The sequence below is a fragment of the Gopherus flavomarginatus genome, chromosome 25 (assembly GCF_025201925.1).
Source record: "Gopherus flavomarginatus isolate rGopFla2 chromosome 25, rGopFla2.mat.asm, whole genome shotgun sequence".
NCBI lineage: Eukaryota > Metazoa > Chordata > Testudines > Testudinidae > Gopherus > Gopherus flavomarginatus.
Window position 1 is genome coordinate 7,384,899 of NC_066641.1, and position 25,824 is coordinate 7,410,722.

The 25,824-nt window shown below is 49.2% G+C and overlaps 1 protein-coding gene across 3 annotated transcripts in view; it reads left to right on the forward strand.

The window, feature by feature from the left end:
* LOC127040686 (myosin light chain 4) overlaps window positions 1-25,824 on the forward strand; it is a 37,852-nt gene that overhangs the window by 7,236 nt on the left and 4,792 nt on the right. Inside the window, exons 1-4 of one of the 3 annotated variants that reach the window (XM_050935173.1) lie at window positions 7,756-7,934; window positions 18,465-18,492; window positions 21,900-22,049; window positions 25,615-25,788. In XM_050935173.1, the coding sequence (XP_050791130.1) occupies window positions 7,806-7,934; window positions 18,465-18,492; window positions 21,900-22,049; window positions 25,615-25,788 (481 nt within the window). In that variant the 5' untranslated portion in view covers window positions 7,756-7,805. Of the gene's footprint in view, window positions 1-7,755; window positions 7,935-18,212; window positions 18,234-18,464; window positions 18,493-21,899; window positions 22,050-25,614; window positions 25,789-25,824 lie in introns of those variants that run through there. The other 2 variants (XM_050935175.1, XM_050935174.1) reach the window with 2 other exon arrangements.

Below are 25,824 nucleotides of genomic sequence, written 5' to 3' on the forward strand. Positions count from 1 at the left end.
TAAAGCCCCAGTGGCTGGAGTCATGTTATTCCATGAGAATTTCACCTTCCATTTAAAACAAACAAGAAAGTTTCTAGCCCCTGTGGCTTTGGAGTAAAGCTTGAAAATGTGACCCCTGATGGCTCAAAACCCAGAAGGTGAATAAATAGAAACCCACGCCCATTATTTTTGAAATCTAATGATTTGGGGGGTGGGGGGCTGAATTGAGTTTTTTTTTAACACTGGGGCTTGGCGATACTGTAAATACAAGAGAAGCTCTTTTGCAAATCTGGCCCTGATTAAGGATGCTCTTCTGAAAACTCCACTGCAATAGCCTGTTTACATGATCACGTACTATTGTCCAAATTACGAAACCTAACACAAGGCAGGGTTTTCCCTCTGCTACACCCTTCTAAGCTGAGCAATGCAAGAGGCAAAGGCATTCCCTGAAAACCTTAAGTATCAGAGGGGTAGCCATGTTAGTCTGGATCTGTAAAAGCAGCAAAGAGTTCTGTGGCACCTTATAGACTAACAGATGTTTTGGAGCATGAGCTTTCGTGGGTGAATACCCACTTCGTCGGATGCATGTAGTGGAAATTGCCAGGGGCAGGTACATATATGCAAGCAAGAAGCAGGCTAGAGATAAAGAGGTTAGTTCGATCAGGGAGGGTAAGGCCTTCTTCTAGCAGCTGAGGTGTGAAAACCAAGGGAGAAGAAACTGGTTTTGTAGTTGGCAAGCCATTCACAGTCTTTGTTTAATCCTGAGCCGATGGTGTCAAATTTGCAGATGAACTGAAGCTCAGCAGTTTCTCTTTGAAGTCTGGAACTGAAGTTTTTTTGCTGCAGGATGGCTACCTTAAGATCTGCTATTGTGCGGCCAGGGAGGTTGAAGTGCTCTCCTACAGGTTTTTGTATATTGCCATTCCTAATATCTGATTTGTGTCCATTTATCCTTTTCCGTAGAGACTGTCCAGTTTGGCCGATGTACATAGCAGAGGGGCATTGCTGGCATATGATGGCATATATTACATTGGTAGACGTGCAGCTGAATGAACCGGTGATGGTGTGGCTGATCTGGTTAGGTCCTGTGATGGTGTGCTGGTGTAGATATGTGGGCAGACTTGGCATCGAGGTTTGTTGCATGGATTGGTTCCTGAGTTAGTTACTATGGTTCAGTGTGCAGTTACTGGTGAGAATATGCTTCAGGTTGGCAGGTTGTCTGCGGGTGAGGACTGGCCTGCCATCCAGGGCCTGTGAAAGTGTGGGATCATTGTCCAGGATGGGTTGTAGATCCCTGATGATGCGTTGGAGGGGTTTTAGCTGGGGACTGTATGTGATGGCCAGTGGAGTCCTGTTGGTTTCTTTCTTGGGTTTGTCTTGCAGTAGGAGGCTTCTGGGTACACGTCTGGCTCTGTTGATCTGTTTCCTTATTTCCTCATGCGGGTATTGTAGTTTTGAGAATGGTTGGTGGAGATTTTGTAGGTGTTGGTCTCTGTCTGAGGGGTTAGAGCAGATGCGGTTGTACCTCAGTGCTTGGCTGTAGACAATGGATCGTGTAGTGTGCCCGGGATGGAAGCTGAAGGCATGAAGGTAGGCATAGCAGTCGGTAGTTTTTTGGTATAGGATGGTGTTAATGTGACCATCACTTATTTGCACCGTGGTGTCTAGGAAGTGGACCTCCCGTGTAGATTAGTCCAAGCTGAAATTGATGGTGGGGTGGAAGCTGTTGAAATCATGGTGGAATTTTTCCAGAGTCTCCTTGCCATGGGTCCAGATGATGAAGATGTCATCAATGTAGCGTAGGTAGAGAAGGGGCGTGAGTGGACGAGAGCTGAGGAAGTGTTGTTCCAGGTCAGCCATAAAAATGTTGGCATAATGTGGGGCCATGCAGGTGCCCATAGTGGTGCCACTGATCTGGAGATATATATTGTCATCAAATTTGAAATAATTGTGTGTGAGGATAAAAGCATAGAGCTTAGCAACCAGTTGTGCTGTGGCATCATCAAGGATACTGTTCCTGACAGCTTGTATTTCGTCTGTGTGTGGGATGTTTGTGTAGAGAGCCTCTACATCCATGGTGGCTAGGATGGTGTTTTCTGGAAGGTCACCAATGCATTGTAGTTTCCTCAGGAAATCAGTGGTGTCACGGAGATAGCTGGGAGTGCTGGTGGCATACGGTCTGAGTAGAGAGTCCACATATCCAGACAGTCCTTCAGTGACAGTGCCAATGCCCGAGAAGATGGGGCGTCCAGGATTTCCGGGTTTGTGGATCTTCGGTAGTAGGTAGAATAACCCTGGTCGGGGCTGTAAGGGTTTGTTAGTTTGTTCCAGTGTTAGTGTAGGGAGTGTCCTGAGTGGATGGTGCAGTTTCTTAGTGTATTCCTCAGTGGGATCTGAGGGAAGTGCCCTGCAGAATTTGGTATTGGAGAGTTGTCTGGCGGCCTCCTTTTGGTAGTCAGACCTGTTCATGATGACAACAGCACCTCCTTTATCAGCCTCTTTGATTATAATGTCAGGGTGGTTTCTGAGGCTGTGGATGGCATTGTGTTCTGCACGACTTAGGTTATGAGACAAGAGATGTTGTTTTTCCACGATTTCTGCCTGTGCACGTCGACGGAAGCATTCTATGTATAGGCCCAGACTGTCATTTTGACCCTCAAGAGGACTCCATGTGGAGTTTTTCTTGTGCTGTTGGTGGGAGGGTAACTGTGTATCAGTGGGCTGTTCAGTGTTATCCTGAAAGTATTCTGCACGTTGCACCATAGTAACTCTAACTCAGGAACCAATCCATGCAACAAACCTCGATGCCAACTCTGCCCACATATCTACACCAGCAACACCATCACAAGACCTAACCAGATCAGCCACACCATCACCGGTTCATTCACCTGCACGTCCACCAATGTAATATACGCCATCATATGCCAGCAATGCCCCTCTGCTATGTACATCGGCCAAACTGGACAGTCTCTACGGAAAAGGATAAATGGACACAAATCAGACATTAGGAATGGCAATATACAAAAAACCTGTAGGAGAACACTTCAACCTCCCTGGCCGCACAATAGCAGATCTTAAGGTAGCCATCCTGCAGCAAAAAAACTTCAGTTCCAGACTTCAAAGAGAAACTGCTGAGCTTCAGTTCATCTGCAAATTTGACACCATCGGCTCAGGATTAAACAAAGACTGTGAATGGCTTGCCAACTACAAAACCAGTTTCTCCTCCCTTGGTTTTCACACCTCAGCTGCTAGAAGAGGGCCTCGCCCTCCCTGATCTAACTAACCTCGTTATCTCTAGCCTGCGTCTTGCTTGCATATATATACCTGCCCCTGGCAATTTCCACTACATGCATCCGATGAAGTGGGTATTCACCCTCATGCTCCAAAACATCTGTTAGTCTATAAGGTGCCACAGGACTCTTTACTGCCTGAAAACCTTGGACACAAACGACTTTCGTAGACTCGCTGAGTCTGATGTAATACACAATGGGCAAAAATGCTACACCTGAAAGTCCGTTTTTAACAACTCAACACCAGCCCATCCTGCAGTTTTGGATGTTACCATCATATTTCTCACACTGAGAACAGAAAAGCCCAGAGAAACTGGAACGACCCAGGAGGCAAGTGGGGATGCTGTTTTTTTTATAGTGTTACCAACTCTTAGGAGCAATCACAAGCTGCAGGATTTTAGCTGGAGCTGGAGCCGATCTGGCCGTGTCAGGAGAAGCTCCAGCTCTCTAGCAAATTTGAGCCCTGTTGAGGGTGGGGGTGCAGCAAAACCCCTTCTGATTGGCTGCTGAGCACCCAAACCCAACACCATTCTTACTAGAAGAGGAAGGAGCTAAAGAGCCCAACACCTCAGGGTGGTCCTGCATGCCCCCCCCTTCCTGGGAGCAACAGGATGGTTCCTCTGCTCCTCCCCCTCCCTTCCTGCAACCCCCAGCCTGGGAAGCTGCAGATGAGGGTGAAAAACTCTGTGTTGCTTAGGGTGACCAGATGTCCCAATTTTATAGGGACAGTTCTGATATTTGGGGCCTATTACCCCCTACTCCGTCCTGATTTTTCACACTTGCTATCTGGTCACCCTAGAGTTATTCCCCCAGTCTGGAAGGGGCAGCAGTCTGGAAGAAGAGGTAACGAACCACAGCAAGACATGGTCAAAGGCCAAGGCAACTGATGACCAAAGCTAATTCAGAGGAGTTTCCCTGCCATGGGCTGAGCTCATTGGAATTATTACTCATGGAGGGGGAGGGGGAAAGAACTGTGCAGCCTGGTGCAAACCCCCATGGTGTATTGTGTGTGAAGCATGGAAGCTGCTCCACACTCTGTTGACTGAGATATGTGGAGAGCACAACCAATCCCTGTTGGTGGTGCTATAAAATGCAATTCCCTTGATTCCGTACAGAGAGTCACCCTGGGCCCCAACACACTTCTGCTTAGGGTGAGGCTGCTCTCAGAAAGTCCCCTCCTGGGTCCCATCCACAGTCCGGCAGGGTTGTACTCTCCACGCCGGCCCTGCCAGAGAGGAAGGTGGCCGAGTGGGCCCAATCAGCCAAATAAGCTGCAAATGGGAGATTTAGGCTGGAGAAAATTAACTGGAAGGAAGTTCACCTGGGAAGGAATAGGCAGGGCTTCTAAACAAACAGGACACTGGCAGGAGATGGGGGTGCAGGGAAGTTGGCTGCATTTGTTCCCTGGGAGGAGGGAGAGGGGTGAGGGAGGCTGCAGAGACAAGTAGCCCACAGTTACTCCCTGAGAGGAGGGAGTTGAGAGGCTGGCAAATCCAGAGGAGGGCCAGGCAGTAAAGAAGAAGCTCAGGGAAAGGTAGCAAGGTGCAGGGAACGGACCTTGGCTGCTGTTTAAAGGCCCCCCGAGCCATAACCTGGAGTAGAGGGTGTTATAGTATAATTCCCAAATCTGGACCTTAGCGTCCAGGATATGGGTACTAGCATAAAGTCCTCTAAGCTTAATTACCAGCTTAGATTCTGTAGCACTGCCACCAATCAGGAATTTCTAGGGCCTGATACCCTCTGGTCCCCCCAAAACCTTCCCAGGGGACCCCAAGACCCAGATTCCTTGAGTCTCACAACAAAGGGAAATAAACCATTCCCTCCCCCCTCTTTGCCTCCTCCCAGATCTTTCTTGCCTGGGTACACTAGGAGATACCGTGAGTCAATTCCTTGAAACACAACACAGAGAAATCAAGTTTCTCTCTCCCCTTCTCCCAGAGGCAATACAGCTTCAAGTTCCGTGAATCTAACACAAAGAGGAAATTTATCCTTCCCTTCTCCCCACCAATTCCCTGGTATATACAGACTCAATTCCCTAGAGCCTCAACTGGGGGAAAAAAATCAAACCGGTCTTAAAAAGCAAAACTTTTAATAAAAAAAGAAAGAAAAAAGTATAAGGTTTATCTCTGCACTTTAGATGGTAAACAGTTACAGGGTCTTTCAGCTTATAAACAATAGAAAGAAACTTTCCCCAGCAGAAACACAATTTAAGCTACTTCCAGCAAGTACACATATGCAAATAGAAAAAAACAAATTAAAAGCCTATGACCGCCTTTTCTTACCTACAATTCTGAATAGATAAGAGTCTGTAGCAGGGAGATTGGCAGAAACCTGGTTGCATCTCTAGCCTCGTCCAGGACCCAGAGAGAATAAAACCAAACCCAAACCCACAAACAAAGGCTTCCCTCCACACGAGATTTGAAAGTATCTTGTCTCCTGATTGGTCCTCTGGTCAGGTTTTTGGGTCCGTTTGTTAACCCTTTACAGGTAAAAGAGACATTAACCCTTAACTATCTGTTTATGACAGAGGGTGGCTCCAGGTTCCCCCTACCTGCCACTGTGGGATCGGCCCCTGGGGCAGTGAATGAGATGGCTGGCAAGCAGGGACTCTAATACACACTCCTGGAAGAGGAAACCAGATAGTGACCTGGCAGGAGAGCCGAGTCACAACGAGCACCCTGTGATTCCAGGAGTGAGAGCAGGGCCGCAGGCTGAGACTGACAGTGTCCCTGCTGGAAGGTGCATTGGCCTGGAAGGGCTAATCCCCAGAATGGCCAGGAGGAGGCGCTATCCTGCGGGGAGTAAAGCACCCTGGTCACAGAGACAATTACAGCCAAACACAGTTTTGCATCCATGCTCGACACAGACAGCAGCAGTTTCGCAGGGGAGGGCTGAGCTATAGCAGCATGGGGCCAGCCAGCATGAGCATTGAAACCAAATCCCGGCCCACAGTCACCATGTTATGCTGGCCACAGCCAGGGCCGGAAAGAGACATCAAGCATGATGGTGCCAGCCCTGAGCAGACAGGGCCTGAAAGACACTGGGCCACATTCTGCATTGACTTAAATCCGGTGAAACTCTATTGACTTTAACAGGGGAGGTCAGGGTATGAGCCACATGGCAGGCGGAAGGGATGTAAATGGTGCCATGTGGTGCACTCTGGACGGGTCAGTGGGGGCAAGAGACTGCAAAGGCATCGAAGCTGGTGCAACGTACATGCCAAGGGACAGCACTAGAGGGAGGATTTTCTCTTAACTGCCGGCTCACACTGCCTTGTTAGCTTTCCTGCTGGGCCCCTTTCTTCCAGCCTTGTGCCGGATAACAGTACACCAACTTGGGCTCATGGTTGTTAGATTCCCATATGCCTGCTTAGCTGGTGGAATGTATTCCCAGTCACTCATGTAACTGAAAGCCACCAGGAAAATCCAGCCACAAAACAGTTGCACCCTGCCAGACCCTGATATGTAAGTGCTTGGAGGCAATGCCTCATTACAGCAGCGCTCAAGAGAGGCATCGTGGCATCGTAGATAAAACACTGGACTGGGTGTCATATGTGGGTTCCATTCCTGGCTCTCCCACTGGCCTGCTGGGTAACTTTGGGCACGTCATCGCCCAGCTCTGTGCCTCAGTTTCCCCTCCCACCTTTTGTCTGTCTTATCTATTTGGAGTGTAAGCTGTCTGGGGAAGGGACTGTTCTACATTATGTATGTACAGCACCTAACACAATAGAGCCCTGATCTCAGTCTGGGTCTCTAATGCTACTGTACTAAAACACAGAGGCTCAGGCCAGCATTCTGTTTTAAAATTTTGTTTATTGTGGAAAATGGAACTTTGAGTATCCTGCAAAGCGACAGAAACGTTGATGCTCATCTGAGCAAGCCCAGATCCTTCCGCCCCAACCCTGCTTGGGCCAACCCCTCTAGGAGCAGCAAACTCTAGGGGAGGGGGAAGAGGACAGAGAAAAGCTGCAGACAACTTTCAGGGCCAAGGGGATATTTAAAAGGCACATCAGCAGAGGACAGAACCAGAGGGGCAGGGATCAAATATTCCAGTGAGCGGCTGTGAGGTGGCAGCTTGCAAATCCTGGGCTTAAAAGGAATCTGCAGTATTTGCACTTGCAGGCTTGCCTATAAAAAGACACTTTTCCCCCTGGGTATTGGGGCAGGTTTATCAGCCAGCCTGTTCCTATTTTCTTGCCATTTGTATTTTTGTTTTTGGATGATCTTTTAGGAAGCAGCCCTGATCTACCCCAGCCAATGAGCCAAGTGCCCCTTTCCAATGGGGGGGTGATGGCTGCTGCCTTCTCTGTGCTCAGGAGCTGATGACAATGGGCAATTGTTGAGCAGCGCCCCTCTCTTTGGAGTTTCTTCCTTTTATAGTAAGTAGCAGTTGCTCCTGCAGTTGGCCTGCCCCTCTGGAGTGAGCACCGGGCTGGGTATATAAGGGGAAGGAGCAGACTTTGCCTTTTGTCCCTCGGTCCGTTGCCTTGTGGGGTGGGAAGACCCTTCTCAGCTCCTTTGCAAAGAACCTGGCACCATGGCCCCCAAGAAACCTGAACCAAAGAAAGAGGCAGCCAAGCCTGCTCCTGCTCCTGCACCAGCAGCAGCTCCAGCACCAGCACCAGAACCACCAAAGGAACCCACCTTCGATCCCAAGAGAGTGACGGTAAGTAAGGAAATTAGCCAGTCTCCTGCCCACTTCCTTTTGGGGACCTGCCAAGTGCTTGGCAAGCCAGTGTGCCATGTGAATCATGCCAGCCACGCTGCCTTCCCTTCTAGCTGGAACTGGAGGGGGAAATATTTGGAGTCCACGCTGGTGCAGGGAGTTGGGGCTGGGAATCTCCTGCCACTCCCTAAAGCGTCTTGCTGGAGAAGGGATGCACTTTAGCCCTGGTTCTTCAGGTTATTTCTGGGGAGCAAATGGCTTGCACCAATGGAATGGATTCCTCCCCTGAAATCTTCCCATGAGGATAGTATCCCCCCATTTGATCCTGTAGGGGGATCCCTAAATAACTAGTGGACAAATCCTGAGAGGTGCTTAACACCCGGAACTGCCATCAAAGTCAATGGGCTCCTTTTCTCTTGCTAGCCCCTGGATCGCAGAGTTCAGTTCTGTTTGTTGCTGAGTCTGGAGAGGAGGGAGGGAGCAAGCAGGTGTGTGTGTGTGTGTGGGAGGGAACATTCCTTTCATTCCATCCCTGCTTTAATATAGTGGGTCTTTTGTGAGTGTCTCTTTCCCCCTCCCCCACACTCCACCCCAGGCTGCTGCACTGTGCACCATGCAAACAAGTTGCTTCTTCTGCACCCTCTTATTGACAAGGAGAGGTATAGAAACGTAACTGACTCAAAATTCAACCCTAGACGTTCCTTTGGAGTTTTCAAAAAGCTTGGGAGTTTTAGTTTTAAAACTCCACGTGATCTTCCCAAAGCACTTTGCAGATTACACACACACAGTAAAAATGCAGCCACCTCTGGGGCAGAGCGTGGCAATCAGATGGGCAACTTATACACAACGGGTTGGAGAGGCGACGTCAGGCAAGGAGATACAGTCAAGCCCCCACTCTCGTGCGGGACCTGGGATTTTATCATCTGATCTGGAGGACTCTCACACAACAGGGCTCAATTTTGCTATGGAGGAGGGAGGAAAGTCTGAACTGACCCCAGAGGGATTTGAGATTGGGGCAGGAGAGTGTCTAGGAGTTTCAAATCAGCTGTATTAGTGTCCATGTACACAGTGCTGTCCTGTCTGTACTTGCCCCTTTCCACACGCTCAGAGCACGGGCTTGCCCACTAACACCTGCCAGACCTTTCAGGGGAGTCGAACTGCAGGCACTGCCCAACCTCTGTGCATTACCCTTCAGCCACTAGGGACTTTCCAGCTTCAGCCAGGGGAGGAAGCACAGATCCCCTACTCTACTGCCTATGCTCCTAGCACCTAAGTTATTCCCATTGGCCATTCTCTCCCAATCCTGCCAGAATCAGGAATTCTTGGGGAAGCCACATGGGACCTGCGTTAGGGTTTCCATTCCTGAATCCCAGATCAGAGGTTTCGATGGTTTGTGATGAACAGCTGCACTATTTGGAGGTGCTGCCCTTTAGAATTTCCAACGGGGCAGCTGTTTTTCAACTGCAGACACCTCGGGCTGGATCCTGGCCCAGTATCTGGCTGCTTGAGAAAGATAGTGTCACCCTCCCAACCTGCTGGGTGGGGCGCTCTGTCCCACCTAGGGGCACCAAGACCACTTAGAGAGACAGTTAAAATAAGTCTGCTCTGAAGCCTTAGCTAACAGCCCGTTGGCTTTTAGTTCATGCAGCAGAGGCTCATGCACTAAACTCCAGAAGTCCTCAGTTTGTTCCTGCCCACTAGGGTGACCAGATGTCCTGATTTTATAGGGACAGTCCCGATTTTTGGGTCGTTTTCTTATATAGGCTCCTATTACTCCCCCACCCCCATCCCGATTTTTCACATTTGCTGTCTGGTCACCCTACTGCCCGCCAACAACTGGGATCTATCGGACTTACAGTAGCATTGCTCAAAACATCTCGATAGGGGCATCTGGTCACCCTGCATCTGGAAAGCCAGTGGATTCTGCCCCCTGAGGATCCTCCCTGCCTGGGATCCTCTAGCATTATATGGTGACTTTAGCAAACTCCCAGCCTCCAAAGAAAGGGATAAAAGGAGTGTCCCCTGCTGCTAGAAGAGCTTGGTGGGGCAATGGGCAGCCGGACATAAATTAGATTATCCCTGAAACTAACTGACAGCTGGATCTGAGCTGGTCCTCAGCCGGCCCCAGAATCAGGGGAACGGGCTGGTGCTGTAGATAACACTTGAACTCATAACCTCAACATTACTCCGCCCAGTATGGCTTTATAAGGGCCTGTGTGCTAACAAATTGCACCCCTGGAATCCACCATTGCAGATTTGCACTGTGTGTTACTCGAATGCAATGCAGGATCTGGGCCCTAAGCTCCACTTGCAAAATATGCTTGTGGCCGGGCTTATGAGCAAAATGCGCATTGGTACGTGCAAGACAGCTTACCTGCATGCACTGTTCCAATGTACAGGTACCTGCCTGCAAGTGCAAGGATCCCGTTTGCATGCACAAAGGTGCTTTGCACCTGCATGTGCACTAGGTATCTATCTGCATGCGCAGTTGCCCATTCTGCACACCGAAATGCCCAATTTTGCACACACAATGACCTGTTTGCTTTGGGAGCGCAGCAGATCTCTTTATTCTGTGTGCCTCCCTCTGACTGAAGATGAGTCACAAACTGTTGCACAACTGCATAATAGATAGTTACCCTAATGTAAATGGGGGTAAGAATCTTAGGGGGAAGGGAGGAATGTGCCAAAAATGTTTGGAAAAATGATGGATTGCAGCTGGCCTATTGCTTTTAAGACATTTTTAGAAAACGTTCAGCTAGTATAAGTGCTTCTCGATTTTGTTGTTTAAGAAGCAGCAGGCAGGTTTTTCTGAGTAACAGAGACCAAGCCAGCGAGGCTTGCTCTGGCAGGGCAGAAAACTGGAGCTCACTTCCCTCTGTGAAACACTTTTCTGCCTCCCTGTATGAAAAGGGCTGCAGTCAGCATCTTGCACGCAGGGCCACGCTGAATTAACAGACAACAAATTTAGAATGGATCAAGTGAATCCCTTTGCATAATTAACCTGTGGAACTCGCTGCTGCAGGATATTTCTGGAGGCAAATAGCTTGGTCGGAGCCAAAATGCATCACATGAACGTGACTTGTACCTCCGGTGGGCCCAATACTGCTCCCATTGAAGTCAATTCCCATTGACTGTAATGGTGCTGCATCAGGCCCTGTGACATAAAACAGAATAGGCTATAGGATTTCTTGATCCTCAAGCTTCAGGGCCATAAACTGATCAGAAAGAAATTGCTCCCTCGGGGATACTACTGCATAGCTGGGTACATATTCGGCTTTTACACCTTCCTTTGCAGCATCTGGTATTTAGGCACTTCAGGAGAATGGAGCTCAGATTAGGTGGGTGTAGTAACCCCTGCTCCTTACATCAGACTTCACTTGAAAGTAGAGTTCAGTGTGGACAAGAAGCTTCAGTGATCCGGTGTGGAAAAGGCAGCCCGTGACCAGAGCGGGATTTGTTCTGGGATTTCTCCCTCCCTTCTGGAGGTAGATGTACACGTTTTACTCTCTGCTGCTGCTCCGATTATGATGCCCTACATTTCCCTTATAGCCAGCAGTGTCGGGTGGCGGATGTGGTGTAATACAGCCTTGATATACTGCAGTGTTTGCAGTGGGAAATCTTCACCCCTCTCCATTTGGCCCTAGTGGAAACAACCTCTAGCTAAAACTGGAACTGCAAAGTCATCAGCTTCTCCTTTTGCTGAGGGTGGCTTTTTGGGCACTTGGAAAGATGTCACCACAGAGGACTCTTGCAATCTGGCTCTCGGCTACACACGGACATCTGAGCACTTTATGCTGCAAATCGAACAAACAGAGGCCCTGGTTCAGGAAAGCCTCCCTAGTTAGGACTGCTCTTAAACACATGCTTAAATTCGATTGAAGTCAAAGGGACTTAGGCTAGGGTGATCAGACAGCAAGTGTGAAAAATCGGGACAGGAGGTGGGGGGTAATAGGAGCCTATATAAGAAAAAAGCCCCAAATATCAGGACTGTCCCTATAAAATCGGGACATCTGGTCACTCTAACTTAGGCACATGCGTACAATTAAGGGTTTTCCTGAATCGGGGCTAAAACAGAGTGAGGCTGGATTGGTACTTGGGGGGGGGGGAGGCCTCTGAGCAACAGGAGGTGCTGCAGAGATGCTGGTGATCCAGGAGGTGGCGCTCTTCCCCCTTAGCCCAGAGTGAACCAATACCCCAGTGTGGTGCTAGGGGAACAACTTGAAGGAGAATTAGCCCCAGGTCCTGACACGTGTGGCCTGTGATTACCCCAATGCACTTTTTGCAGGAGGCCGAGTGTTTGATACTCACACAAAACAGGTTGCTGACTCCTGTGCTAGTAGCAAAATCCAGCTGCTCTCCACGTCGCCCCTGGCTCTAAAGCCCAGCCTCGGGCAGCACCTGGACATAATGCACAAAGAAGAGGCTGCTTCTCAGAACCTGCCCCTGCTCCGCTCCCCCTTTGGGCGATTCCCCAAGGTTCCCAGCCAGCACTACACCAGCAGGAAAAAGCAGGGTGCAGGAACAGAGCCCTGGGAGTGATCTGTGATGCCCTGTGTCCACCTTACACTGGTGCAATGCAAAGCACCCATAAAGGCCCGTAGCCCTCCTGGAACAGGGTTCCTCCCTGCTAGGCAGTGTGGCCTGAGCATGAGTGGGCATGGCTAAGGCAGTCCTCTACCCCAGATGTTCAACAGGGCTGTTGCAGTTGAGGTGCTGTTTGGGGCACCCCTCCAGAATGGTGGACACAGCCCTGGTGCAGGAATGAACTGATGGATTCCCCCCTCTCATACAACCTGGGGCGGGGCCAGTACACGTAATCTTGCTGCTGGCAGCGCATCATTATGAGTGGATGGGCTGGGCCAGCTGCAGTCATCTTCTGTCTCACATAGAGTCCTCACTGGGGTGGCATTGGTCGGGTCCCCCAGAGCAGTGAGTGGGGCTTGGAATTACACCCCACTGAGATGCATAAGGCAGGTCCCCCTGCTCCTGAACTATCATTCCAGGCACTCTGCAAACTCAGGCAGATGTCAATGCAGTGGCTACATCCCAGTCGCACTCGTAAAAGCTGGAAACTATTTTTCCCCCTCAAAAGAAAGCTGAGATTCTGATGTAATTGCATGATTCCAGGAGCTGAGGGGTAGTGCCCAGTGACTTAACCTGGTTCTCACTGGAATATATGCCGGCATTTGGATTTGGTGAGATGGCTGTGCCTGCGCAGTCCTGAGGGGTTTCTGTCCAGCTGTCCCAACAGCATGGAACAGATTTTCTGCTGCCAGCTGTCTCAGTCCTAAAGTATTTCGGCGCCTGCAGCGTCTCATCCTGAGTCAATTTCCTGGATGAGAACATCTATTCAGTCTCCTCTCTCCGTTGTTCTCTGAGGGGAGGTCACTTTTTCCGTGGCTCTTCTGGATACAGTTACATTTCTAAGCCAGTGTTGTAGTCAGAGGGTTAATAATAGCATGCTTGGCATGGAGACAGTTTAACCCATTGACCCCCTGACTTTAGGACTGAGCCTTGAAATAACATCCTTTCTCCCAAGAGGGACAGCACAGCCAGCCCCCCTGCGGCCTGCAAACTCCCAGGCCCAGATGATCTCGCCAAGAATTTGCTACTGCCTCTGGGTCTTTGTTGATGGAATGAGGCTCATTACTATAGCTCCATCTCTTTCAAAGGGACAAATGTTCTTGCTCATTGTGGTTAAGTACGTAGCCACCTGTTTCCAACTGGTGCCATCGTCTTGGGAACTCTTGGGTGGGGAGAAGAGACGAGTACTCAAAGCTGAGTAAAGGAAGTACTTTTCCTTAAACAGCATGCTGCTATCATGTGGCAATGAGTTCCACAGGTTATTATTGAGGGCAGGAGTTCAGTAGGATTCAGAAAAGAAATAGGCATTGCTATGGCATCCACAGTTATATCAGATTTTTTTTTAAACCTTCCTGCTTCAGGACATGAGCCAACCTCTGCCTGTCTGGGTTTGGAAAGGAACTTTTGCCTATGGGCAGATAATGCCATAATTGTCATGGCGGGTTGCTTATGTCTTCCTCTAAAGCAGTTGATTCTGGCCATTGCTGGACTAGAGGGAGCAGGGGTCTGATCCAGTCTGGCAATCCTACGTTCCTGTGCATTGATTCCCTCTTGGTGGCAGGGGTGGCGACTCGCTTGCATTTCAATCAAAGGCGCTGTCAACTGCTCGCCCGCCAGACATGCAGGCCAAACAGGTTCTGCATGCCAGCCTCTTCCCATCATCCTCCAGGTTGGGGAAGGCGAGAGAGGATGGTGGCATGAGAGGCAAATGGAAAAGAGAGAAAACGCTGAAGGTTAAAACCAGAGAAGGGGAGAAAAGGCAAACCAGGAAAGAGGAATTGGCACATTGGCCTTAGTGATGGGAACTGGTTGTGCGGAATTGCAGGCCCACTGCTGTCAGCCAGCTGACGTGAAAGAACATGTGGCTCATGGGACACCAGTATGTGCATTAGCGCACTACTGTCTCCTTGCACTAGTGCCTAGGCAATCCCTTGCATTAAATAGCACGTTTCATCCACTTCATCAGTACACTTTACAAAACTGGATAAACCAGCACAATGCCCATTTTACAGACCAAGACACGGAGGCAGAGAGGGCGGAAGTGCCCAAGGTTACAGAGTGAGTCATGAGAGACCAGGACGTCGAATCCCAATTTCCCTCTCACCCAACCCTGGGCTTAGTCCACTAGACCTGAGCTAATACTCACGAAAGGACAGAGAGTGTTTGTAAACCACCAGCTTCCCTGGGGAGGTGGCCCTAGGATACATGCTTTGGACTAGGGCTGGGCGGAAACTTTCCATGGAAACTTTTTTTTTTTTTTTTTTTTTTTTTTTGGGTGGCAAACAATTTTCAACAAAATGGACAGCTGCTTTCCTCCAGCATATTTGGTTTGGTTTTTTGGTTTTTTTTTCTGGAAAACTCAAAAACCAAACAAAAAGTGCCCCAAATATTTAGGTTTGGGTTGCAAAAAAAAAAAAAAGTGGGGGTTGTTTTGTTTTTTGGTGAAAAATCAAATTATTTCACTGTGTGTGGGGTGGGGGCAAATCCTATTTCCTCATTGGTTCCGGTTATGCGGGCTCTGCGAGACGCTCCTAGCAGCATTGTAAGCTGGCCGCTGAGCATTTGGGCCAGTGCGTGGCCTTCCCAGTCTTTTTTCTTCAGTGGATACTGGATCAGCCACTGGCTTCCTCTCTGTTGAACCCTGGCCATCCGCAAGGACAACTGGATTTGTTTTTTAAATAGATGGATGTGTTGGTTTGTCTCTCCTGTCCCCGAAGAGATGGTGGTACAGCCCAGTAACCCTTCCAAGGGACTCTCCTACCCCATGCTATGGAGGGCATGGAATGGAGTGCCCTCACTGGCTGACCATTGCTCATGGCTTTAGAAACCCAGATGTTTGCCTGCCAAGGATGCCAGTGAAAATACACAGTCCCACTGGGCACCTCTAATTGAGATGGAATGAGTCCTTTGGGTTATGAAATTAAAATACACCTCTACCCTGATATAACGCTGTCCTAGGGAGACAAAAACATCTTACCGCGTTATAGGTGAAACCGGGTTATATCAAACTTGCTTTGATCCACCGGAGCACGCAGCCCCGCGCCCCGCCCCTCCCCGGAGCACTGCTTTACCGTGTTATATCTGAATTTGTGTTATATCAGGTCGCATTATATCAGGGTAGAGGTGTATATATTAGAAAGAGCTTAACAGCTCAGCAGCTGGCTATGCTGGAACCCACCACACTGTGTATGTTCTTGGGACCCCAGCACCACCATGAATTCAGTGGACCTGCCCTGCTAAATGCTGTTGTACAGTATCAGCAGCTAGACAAGGGCCTTTCCCTTCCAGACACCATGGGACAGAGACTCTACTATAGGGTGACCAGATGTCCCGATTTTAGAGGGAGATTCCCGATATTTGGAGCTTTGTCTTATATAGGCGCCTATTACCTCCCACCCCATGTCCCGATTTTTCGCACTTGCTGTCTGGTCACCCTACTCTGCTATCTCGAGTTATGTCATGATGTCTTTAAACCAGTGCGAAGTGGGTGTTCAGTGTGATTGTGGCGTTTTCTGCCTGCTCTGCGGTGGTGTCTGTGACGAGAGGAGGTGCAGGGCAACAGAATCAGGCCTTAAAAGTTGTAAAACTTTTTCACTCCCTTTTTGTACCCAAGATGTGGGGTGGGGAACGAGTAAAATCACTCCCCTGCAAAACAACCCAGTGCACATCGGAACTGGAGGAAAACACAATCTGTAAAAGGTGGGATCAGAGGTTTCACAGCACAACAGCAGACTGACATCCCCTTCGTAAGTTCAGTTCCACGAGCCAAATTCAGCCTTGGTGTAAGCTAATACAATTCCCATTGAGGTCAATGGGAGCTGTCCCAGTTTGTGCCAGGGCTGAATTTGATTCTGTCCAGACTGTTTACGTTACTGGGTCCAAATCCCTGGTGTGACTCTGTTGACTTTAATGGGAGCTGCTGGACCTTAGCACTTCTGGAAATGAGACCCAGAGGGCCAGAGTTTCAAAAGAGCCCAGCACCAGACATGCACCCATTCTGCTGAGCTGTTATGAAAATCGTGACCCAGAGCATTTCCCGCTGGCCACCCAGCAATTGAAGAAGCAAAAATCCAGGTGGTCACTTCCGAAGTCTGGGTAAAACTGATTAAGCCTGCGTGCTGGGTATTATTATCCACACTTTACAGCTGGTGGAAGCAGACGTACAGAGTAGGGAAGTGCCTTGCCCAAGGTCACCCAGCAAGTCAAGGTCAGAACCAGGAACAGGCCTCAGGATTCTTTACAGCCTCCCTTTCACTCATTGCCCAACCTAGCTACTGTATTGTAATACACAAAAACCTCTTGGTCAAAATCATTTGTCAGACAGTACAGATTCTCCCTGGAGGTCTGCCCTGAGGGACAGGCACCGCATCCTGTTCCCGGATGTTCTGTTCTGTGGCTTTAGTATTGCCATTCCAACCATTTCAAAATACTGAGCCAGCCCCACCCACCCCCAAATAATGAGATTTACATAAAAATCATGGGATTTAAATAAAATAAAAAAGGAGGATCTTTTTCTTTGTTTTCTGATTTGGGGACCTTAAGGCAACACTGAGGTCACATTTTTTGGCTTTTCCCCTCAATCATAATGGCTAGAAACTTACCCTTTTTTAATAAGAGCTGAGATTGTCCTCTATACACATGTTTCCAGGAGCTGGGGCTTTAAGGAAAAAACCAGCTCCCACAAGACTTCTTATAAAATCACAAGCACCTTTGGCAGCATGGTGGCTACTGATTTTTATATGTTTGTTTGAAAAATTCCTTGGCTTACATTTTCAAAAGGGACTGATGATTTTGAGTTGCCTCAATTTCAGGGGCCCAACTCGAGATGCCTTAAAGGGGCCTGATTTTTAGAGGACACGTGCTCTGCACTTTCTGAAAAAGCAGGCCCCTTTCAGGTTTCTCCAGTTGAGCACCCCAAAGATTGAGGCAGCCACAGGCTCTTTAGAAAAGGTAGGTCTCTGACTCCTCACATTTGGCTGCTGTGATTTCTCACAGATGCCTGACCCTTTGGTTTGCCAGATCCTAGGTGCCAGCAGTCATTTAATAAACACTGGGGAGAGGAATTAGATTGTGTTTTGGACAGATGGCGTCAATGTACTGAGATTTTGTGCCCAGGCTGGGCCCCATGGTCCCAGTAGCAGATTACACCTGGTTTACCCCGATAAACCAGGTACCTCACATGAGAATTACAGCAGGAGATGGTGTTTTACTTTCCTACAACCCTGAAGGAGGAGAAAAGGTCTCTGGGTTTCTCTTGATTAAGCCCCACTCTAGTTGGGCAGCAGGTGTCAGTTTACTGCATCCCAGTGATCTCACTCAGAGCCGGAGCTAGGCATAAGCAGAGTAAGCAATTACTTAAGGCCCTGAGCAGCTCAAGGGCCCCCCTGCTAATTATTAGTATATGTTGGGGGGAGGCAAAATATTCCTGCTTAGGGCCCCCAGTGGGCTAGCCCTGGCACTGATCTTGTTGCAGTGAAACATTTTTAGGACATTTTGAAATTATAACAAGAAGCAGAGCATGCCACCTGCCAGCCCTGACTCACACACACGCATATAGTTCAATGGTTTGATTAGACGGGACCGTCATGTCCTGGTTCCCAACTCTCACCTGCTGCTATGCTGAAGAGCCACAAGGTGCTGAGGCTCCTTGACTTCTTCTATTGCAACAGAGAGCTCCCAGCCCTGGCCAGGATTGCGCCCCAAGCATGTTACCAGGTGCTTCTTGGGTCCTGTCCCCAGACAGGGAAATGGGGCTCAGAGGAAGAGTTCTTCCTGCTGCTGCGCTGGCTGGTTTGTTTTGCTGAGTGACTGCTCTGCTCCACAGGGCGGGGCGTGTGGCTAGTGTCTGCGGCTGGCCCTGCCTGTGATGTTCACGCAGCCGTATCCCATCACACAAGGGCAGGAATTGGGCTCTAAAGGCTCTGCTCTGTTTTCTTTTCCCTTTAGATTGACTTCAGTGCTGACCAGATTGAAGGTAAGTGCTGGGCATCTTTCGAACCAGCGGTTACTGCCTTTGCTGCGTTGCGGCGGATTGGGAAGGGTAGAGCCCAATGAGTCTGACCCTTAGCCCTTTGCTTTAAACACAAGCCTGCGCTCGCTTGCAGAGATGCCAGTAGAAACCAGGAGTCCAGACCCTGACCTGCTTGTTCTAGCCATTGGCCGACACTGCCTTGCAGACTAGAAGAGCTGTTCTGACTCCTAGGCCTTCTCTGACTACAATCTTTAGGCCGCTCCCCCATCCCAAAGCTAGACATGGAACCCAGGAGTCCTGATCCCCAGCTCTCCATGCTGTAACCCAGTGGTCCCCAAATTCTTCACAGTCACGCCCCCGCCACCCCTGTCCGTGCTCGCCCTGGGAGATGGCTCCAGGGATGGGGGCGCAGATGGGAGTAAGGGGGCCAAGGCTGAGGCTGCAGCTGGGGGAGGGTCTGGGGCTGGGAACAGAGTCATGGCCAGAGGCCAAGGCTGGGAGCAAGGCATGGGCTGGGGCCGGGAGCTGGGGCGGAATTGGAGCTGGGGGCTGAGCAGGGCTGGGCGATACTCCCTCCTCTCCCCCTGTGGGGGATGGCCCAGGCCCCGCCATGCCACCCCAAATGTTCCTTCCACTCTCCAGGTTGGGGACCTCTGCTCTAATCACTACATTACACTCCATCCAGGCTTTGGTTCGTGCCATTTTATGGTGGCTAGAAGGTGCATATCAAATGAGAACGCAGAGTCATTGATTGAATGCACAAGCTGGTACTACCCAGTAATAACACACGGCACTACAGGTGGTCGGAGGGGTGCCAACGCCTCCTTACCAGAGGATGAGACGAGCCCTGTGGAGCACTTAGAAGAGAGGCTTGAGCAGAGCAAGTGGCAGTGGGAGGGGAGGTGGAAAGGGCTGGAGGTAGGAGTGGTGGACATATAAATAGAAGCATAAGAGGAATATGAATGGGGCCAGACCAGGGATTCAGGAAGGTCGCAAACTCCTAAAGCATCAGAAGGAATATATGGAACCCAGTTCCCTGCTCTGCTCTGCTGATGGGGGAGCCACCAAAAATGGAGGGGAAGCAAGCGGGTACTCGCAAGAGAAAAGCATTTTCAGTTCACGCTGAAAGATGCAGCCTTGGCTTGAAATCAGGGATTCCCTCTCAACGAGCAGATCCCAGCCACATACAGAGATGTGGGGTGGGCTGTGGTTATGGTTACACTTCTGAATGGCTCTATTAACCCCTCTGGATACAGCCAAGATCTGGGTTCAAATTCAGGCTGGTGGAAGTACTGTAGGAAGATCAGGTCTCAGGCTGAGTCCTACAAATGGTCCCTGTGATGCCCCCCCTTCCAAAAAAGACAGTGAAAAATGTAAACAAGTACTAATACCGTGGTGTTTGGGTTTCACCAATAGTGAGATAGATGAATGCACAGCCTTACGTTCTTCTAATGTGCTTCTGGATGGAATCCAATCTGAGCAGATGTTTGCCGTTATTTTCCCTGTAGAGGCCCACAGAGAGGGTACAAACCACAATGAATCCAAGACACAATTTCTAAATTAATCATACACTCATCTTGGGGAGACAGGACTAGAACTCTTCTCCTTCTGTTCCAAATAGACAGGGGCTGGCCGCAGGAGCTAAAAGAGACTGCCCTTAACTGACACTAGTAGTGGTTCCCTTATATATGCTCTGTGGGCCCAGCCACTAAAGGGTGACAGCACTCTCTCACTCACATGCACAAAGCCAGTGCAGCACAACACCACTGACAGAGAAGTAGGCATTGTGATGTCACACCCGGGGGCAGCAGCTCCAGGGTTGCCTGCCCCACACTATGTAGGAAAGGAAAGGTGGATGGTGTCAAGAAACAACATCAAGCTCACACCTGTGCAGGATTTGGATTGCGAGGGATTGACAAACGGTTTGGCAGGGGCTCCTAGGCTGGCAGAACCAAGCCATGGGCATTTATAGTCCAGATCTTTAGCAAGGCAAAGCACTGCAGTTGGTATGAAGATGCCCAGTAATAAACCAAGCAGACTAAAAATCCTGCCTACGGATTTTGACCAAACCAAGGAAACCACATCTTGGGCCTCTATGCCTCAGTCGCCACATGGACACCCTGAGCATCCAATCCCACGTGGCAGCAGAAACAGCGGGGATGCCTCCTTGAGAGCGTTATTGCTCGAAATCAAGAAGAAAACAGACAAGAACCTAGAGATCGTGACAGCCTTTGATGGTAAAATCATGGGTCTCAATACTCGCATGGATGTGCTGGAAGGGCGAGTCACCGGCCTGGCCCAGTCAGCCACTCAGACTGATTCCTCGGTCAAAAAACAGAAGGTGAAAACCCAACAGTGCACCCAGGCCTTGGAACGCTTGGCCCGAGAAAACAGCCACCTCGGCACCCGCGTGGAGCTACTGGAGAGCCAGGCCCGGGCCCGCACGCTGAGGATTCTTGGGTTACCAGAGAAAGAGGAGGGGAGAGACTTGATTGCATTCCTGGAGAAATGGCTGCCCACCATTCTGCGGCTAGACGCACCCAGGGACCCCATCGTCGTGGAGAAAGCCTACAGGGAAACAAACTGGAGGCAGAAGCCTGGGACAGATGCTTGCAGGACTGTTATTGCTCACTTGGCGGACTTACGAGGTAGAGAGAGAATATTACAGCAGGCCAGGAGGCTGAAGAATATTATGTATAAGCAGAAGCAGATCCTGATCTTTCCAGATTTAAGCCCCATTCCCCAAGGTAAAAGGAGGCACCGGGCCCTAGGCTGATGGGAGTTATATAGAACCTGGAAATGGCAGTCCTGTAGCCCGCAATGCACAGGGCTCAGTCGCGAGCAGGATCTTAAGGATGGGGAGAACGTGGCCCACCCTTCTTTGTACGTGAGGGACATCAGGCAGGAGCATTCTGCAACATGTGGGGACAAGGAGAACTGGGGAGGTCATAGAGGAGAGAGTTATAGTAACCAAGGCATGAGAAGATGCAGACCGGGAGGAGGGATTCGGCAGGGGAGGAGCTGGAACAGTGGAGTACATGGGGAAAGTTGCTAAAATGGCTTCAGGCAGAGAGGTGGGATGAGAGGGGGAGTTCTGAGTGAAGGTTCTGGGCCATGGAAACCCATGGGAGAATTGAGTCAAGGAGAAAGATAGTGGAAATGCGGTTGTGCTTGAGGATGCTCTACTTGCCCAAGGGAGGAGCTTCTGCCTTGGAGGGGTTTAACTGGAGGAACTGGTTAAACTTTATCCCCATTGAAAATCCCAAAAGGCAACACTCAAAACCCCACCCTCCCTGTCCAGCAGCACCAGCCCTCTGGACGGGACCAGTTTTAGGGCTCAGCCTCTCACCAGGAGGATGTGAGGGCATTATAGGAAGATGACAGCTGATTCTCTCCCTTCCTTTCTGCAGAGTTCAAGGAGGCCTTCATGCTGTTTGACAGGACCCCAACCGGGGAGATGAAGATCACCTACGGTCAGTGTGGTGATGTCTTGCGGGCTCTTGGGCAGAACCCAACCAATGCTGAAGTCCTGAAGGTGCTGGGCAAGCCCAAACCAGAAGGTAAGAGAAACCAGGCCAAGGTGGAGAGACATTGTGTTAATTGGTTAATAGCTGCAAAGTAGACTATGTTTCATGTAGGAGATAGACCTTCAGCTTCATTCCCATCTATTGGCTGTGCAGTGTTCTATAATGAACTGGCATATCTATATCTACCAACCTACCTATCTGTGTACCTATCTATACCGATACACCTCTCTTGCTCTTGGTTAAGCATTGATACCCATTCGTCACCATGCCAGAGCTGAGTGAATAATCCATAACTGAGTTATCTAACTTCACTTCTTCCATTAGCAAAACATCCGGGAGCACATTGTAATTTTTCTCTAAGTTATTCTTTATTGGACAACATTTTTTTGCAAATTTCATTTACTCCATGACTTGCCATTCATAATTTCAGCTGCAATTGGTTGTGTAAGTCATCTGGTACTGGTCAGTTCATTGACTGTACAAACGTCACCTTTATCATCAGGTTTCCGGTGCAAACGCTCGCGGAGAGCAAATTTAAAATGAGCTTTACCTATGTGTTTGTGCACATCAGCTTAAAATTCACTCTCTGTGAGTATTATTATCATGATCATTATATTGTCGTAGCACATAGGAGGCCTAGTCAAGGAACGCAACCATGTTGAGCATCCATGCTAGTGAAACCTGATTGCACAAATGTTTGCAGAAAGTAAACACAAAAGGGACAAAAACACAGCAGAAGGGTTGTATTGGTGAAATGTATTGCTCAATCTGAGTTTGCATTTTCTGGCAAAAAAATTTGCCCAACTCTACCTTTATATACAGTTCCTGCAGGACAGAGGTGGAGGGCAGCAGGGTAGAGAAGCTTGTGCTGAATTGTTTTGTAGACAGATTGGAGACTTTGTTCACTTCGGCCTTCAGTCTAACACCTTTCACCAGCACACAGTTCACTCTATAGATGAAGTGTCAAAGAGCAGGGAAGAAAAGAGGTTCAGGGGCAGGGGAATGGGACAGAGAGGAAGTGGGTTTCTATTCATGAGGTGTCTATTCTACACTTTACCTCTGAGACAATCGTCTCTGCAACAGAAAATCCCACACGAGGTCGCAGTCCTGATCTCTGGCTCACTGTGGCTCGTGGACTCTGCCCCTGTAATAATACACTTGAGTGTGGCTGAAGGCCCAGATTTAGGGTTGCCAATTTTATTGGACTTATTCCTTGGAGGTTACATTACATGACATAATCTTTAATTAGAGATTAATCTTGATATTCTGGAGAGTCCAGGAGAATCCTGGAGGATTGGCAACTCTACCCAGACTACTGAAGACAGCTGAGGGTGCAATTGATTCAGCCACCCTAGGGCTGTCAAGACAGCAACAGGGCTGTGAGCAGGGTGTTCCCTTCTATTGACATCTCCTCTTCAGGGCAGAATACACTTTGGGGCAGCAGGAGACGGAATGGAGAGCCACACAGCCACCCTGCGGCATCAGGGACGACAGGAGAGGAGGGTCAGAGCCAGTCTCCCCCAGCTGCAAAATCTTTCATTGCTCATTTAGTTGCAGATCATGAGTCAACAAGAGCTATTGCGTCAGTATGCGTCTGAGGCCCCTCTTCTTACTCACTCAGGCTCCGTGTCCCTCATGTTGTCAGTGCTCTGCATCTTGACCCTCCGTTAGGTGACCAGATGTCCCGATTTTATAGGGACAGTCCTGATTTTGGGGTCTTTTTCTTATATAGGCTCCTATTACACCCCCCCACCACCATCCCTGTCCTGATTTTTCACACTTGCTGTCTGGTCACCCTAACCCTCCACCCCACCCCCTTCCAGAGCAGGTTCCCCTGCTCCCTGCAGCTGAAATAAAACTCCCCCATTCTGCAGCCGCTGTCTCCCTGCCGATGCCCTTGGGAAGGCTTTAGTGGACAGACCATCTGGAGGCCTGAAGGGGAAATCTAGCCTGTAACATAACAGGAGATTTGTGGTGGAATTAGCCCCACGGAGAGAAGAACCAATGAGCTCTGACTGTTTCATAATTTAAAGAAAATGACTCAGAGACTCTTTATGCCTGGATCATTCCGCCCTTCCCCCCGTCAAATATCACCCTTGATCTGGCTCAGAGGACACACTATCCTCATTGGGTGGCTCATCCCTGATTGCATTATTCTTGGGCCAGATCCTCAGCAGGTGTAAATTGGTGTAGCTTCATTGACTTCAGGGAGCTATGTGGATTCAAACTCACTGGAGATGTGGCTCCTTGATTTTACTTTTTGCTTAATAAGAACCTGCTGATTGGGAAACTCTCTGGGTGCCTGAACAATACCCATAAACCAGTTAACAAAGGAGTATGTTGACCGAGTCAATCAAATTAATTCCCACAACCCTTGTAGGCAGCCTTTCCCGTAAGGAGAAAGCCAGATCCTTGTATAATGCCCCGGTGGTAAAAACATGGATTCTGACAAACTGACAAGGAAAGTGAATTCCAGAGCTCTCTGCTGAGAACATTCTGCCCCCATCACCTGAAATTCAAATCTCGGAGCTGTTAGCAAAGGCAGCCCAGCTGATCTTCACTATGACCTATCCTAAGCATTCATAAAACATGAGTCAGGCCCCCAAAATTGATGACATTTTTAATAAAAAATAGGGGAGTGCTTTTTTATTTGCTTTCTATTTCTGAGCCCTGAGAATGCAAGAGAGTCACATTTTCAAGCTGCTCTCCATGACAATGAGGACTGGAAATATACTAGCTTTTCATGCAGTCTCCTGATTCCAGAAGCTGGGGCTTTGATGAAACCCCCAAGGAAAATAATGAGAGTTGGCAACACTAGATCAAAGCCGCTGAGATGGGTGATTATATCCCAAGCTTTCCTCTCTGCCTAGAAACTGCTTTTTTTTTTAAACCTGGCCATGATCAGAGAAGTAACTGCATAAAAACGGCCCCTTCGGACTTGGCAGATCAGCTCACCGTGTTTTCTGAGTCAGTTCTCCTGGCTTGCCTGACACAGACAAGTTGTTATTCCTGTAGTCCTGCAGAGCCAGAGCAGTGAGCTGGGCCCTGATTCTCCACTGCCTTGATTTAGTAGTGTTTTATTGCATGGTGATGACTGCATGGTGCAGGGCAAAGGGAAATCAGCTGCTGGGTTCTACTCTGCCTCACGAATCTAACCCAACTCCCTCAGACGTCTCTGGACTCTGGGTCTTGGCAAATAAAAAAGCCTTTGGCAATGAGACTAAAGAGTTTCATCTAAAAGACTCTGTTCTCTGCCCATCTGGGGCCATTAGAATGTGTCTGACAATTCCCACAAGAGTAGGTGGCAAGCCTTGTTTCCCAACCAAATTCTACTGCGTTTAATTGCCAATCTACTTCCATCAATTTGATTCCATAGTTTCAGTTTGGACGCAGGATTCATCCCTATTTCTTTCTCAAATATACAGTTAAAGAGCTGCCTGGTTCTACCTCAGATGGCTTTGAGATAGCAAAGTGATTGCTCTGTGTGTGTGTGTGTGTGTGTGTGTGTGTGTATATATATATAGCTGGTAAAGTGCTTTGTTATAAAATGTGCCATAGACTATTTAATTAATGTCACCTCCTTTGTCTTCTTCGTCAGAAATGAACACAAAGATGCTGGACTTCGAGACCTTCCTCCCAATGCTGCAGCACATCTCCCGCTCCAAGGACCAGGGAACCTTTGAGGACTTTGTGGAAGGCCTCCGTGTCTTTGACAAGGAGGGGAATGGCACCGTCATGGGTGCCGAACTGCGCCATGTGCTTGCCACACTGGGTATGGGCTGGAGACAAAGCTAGATATGGTTGACCT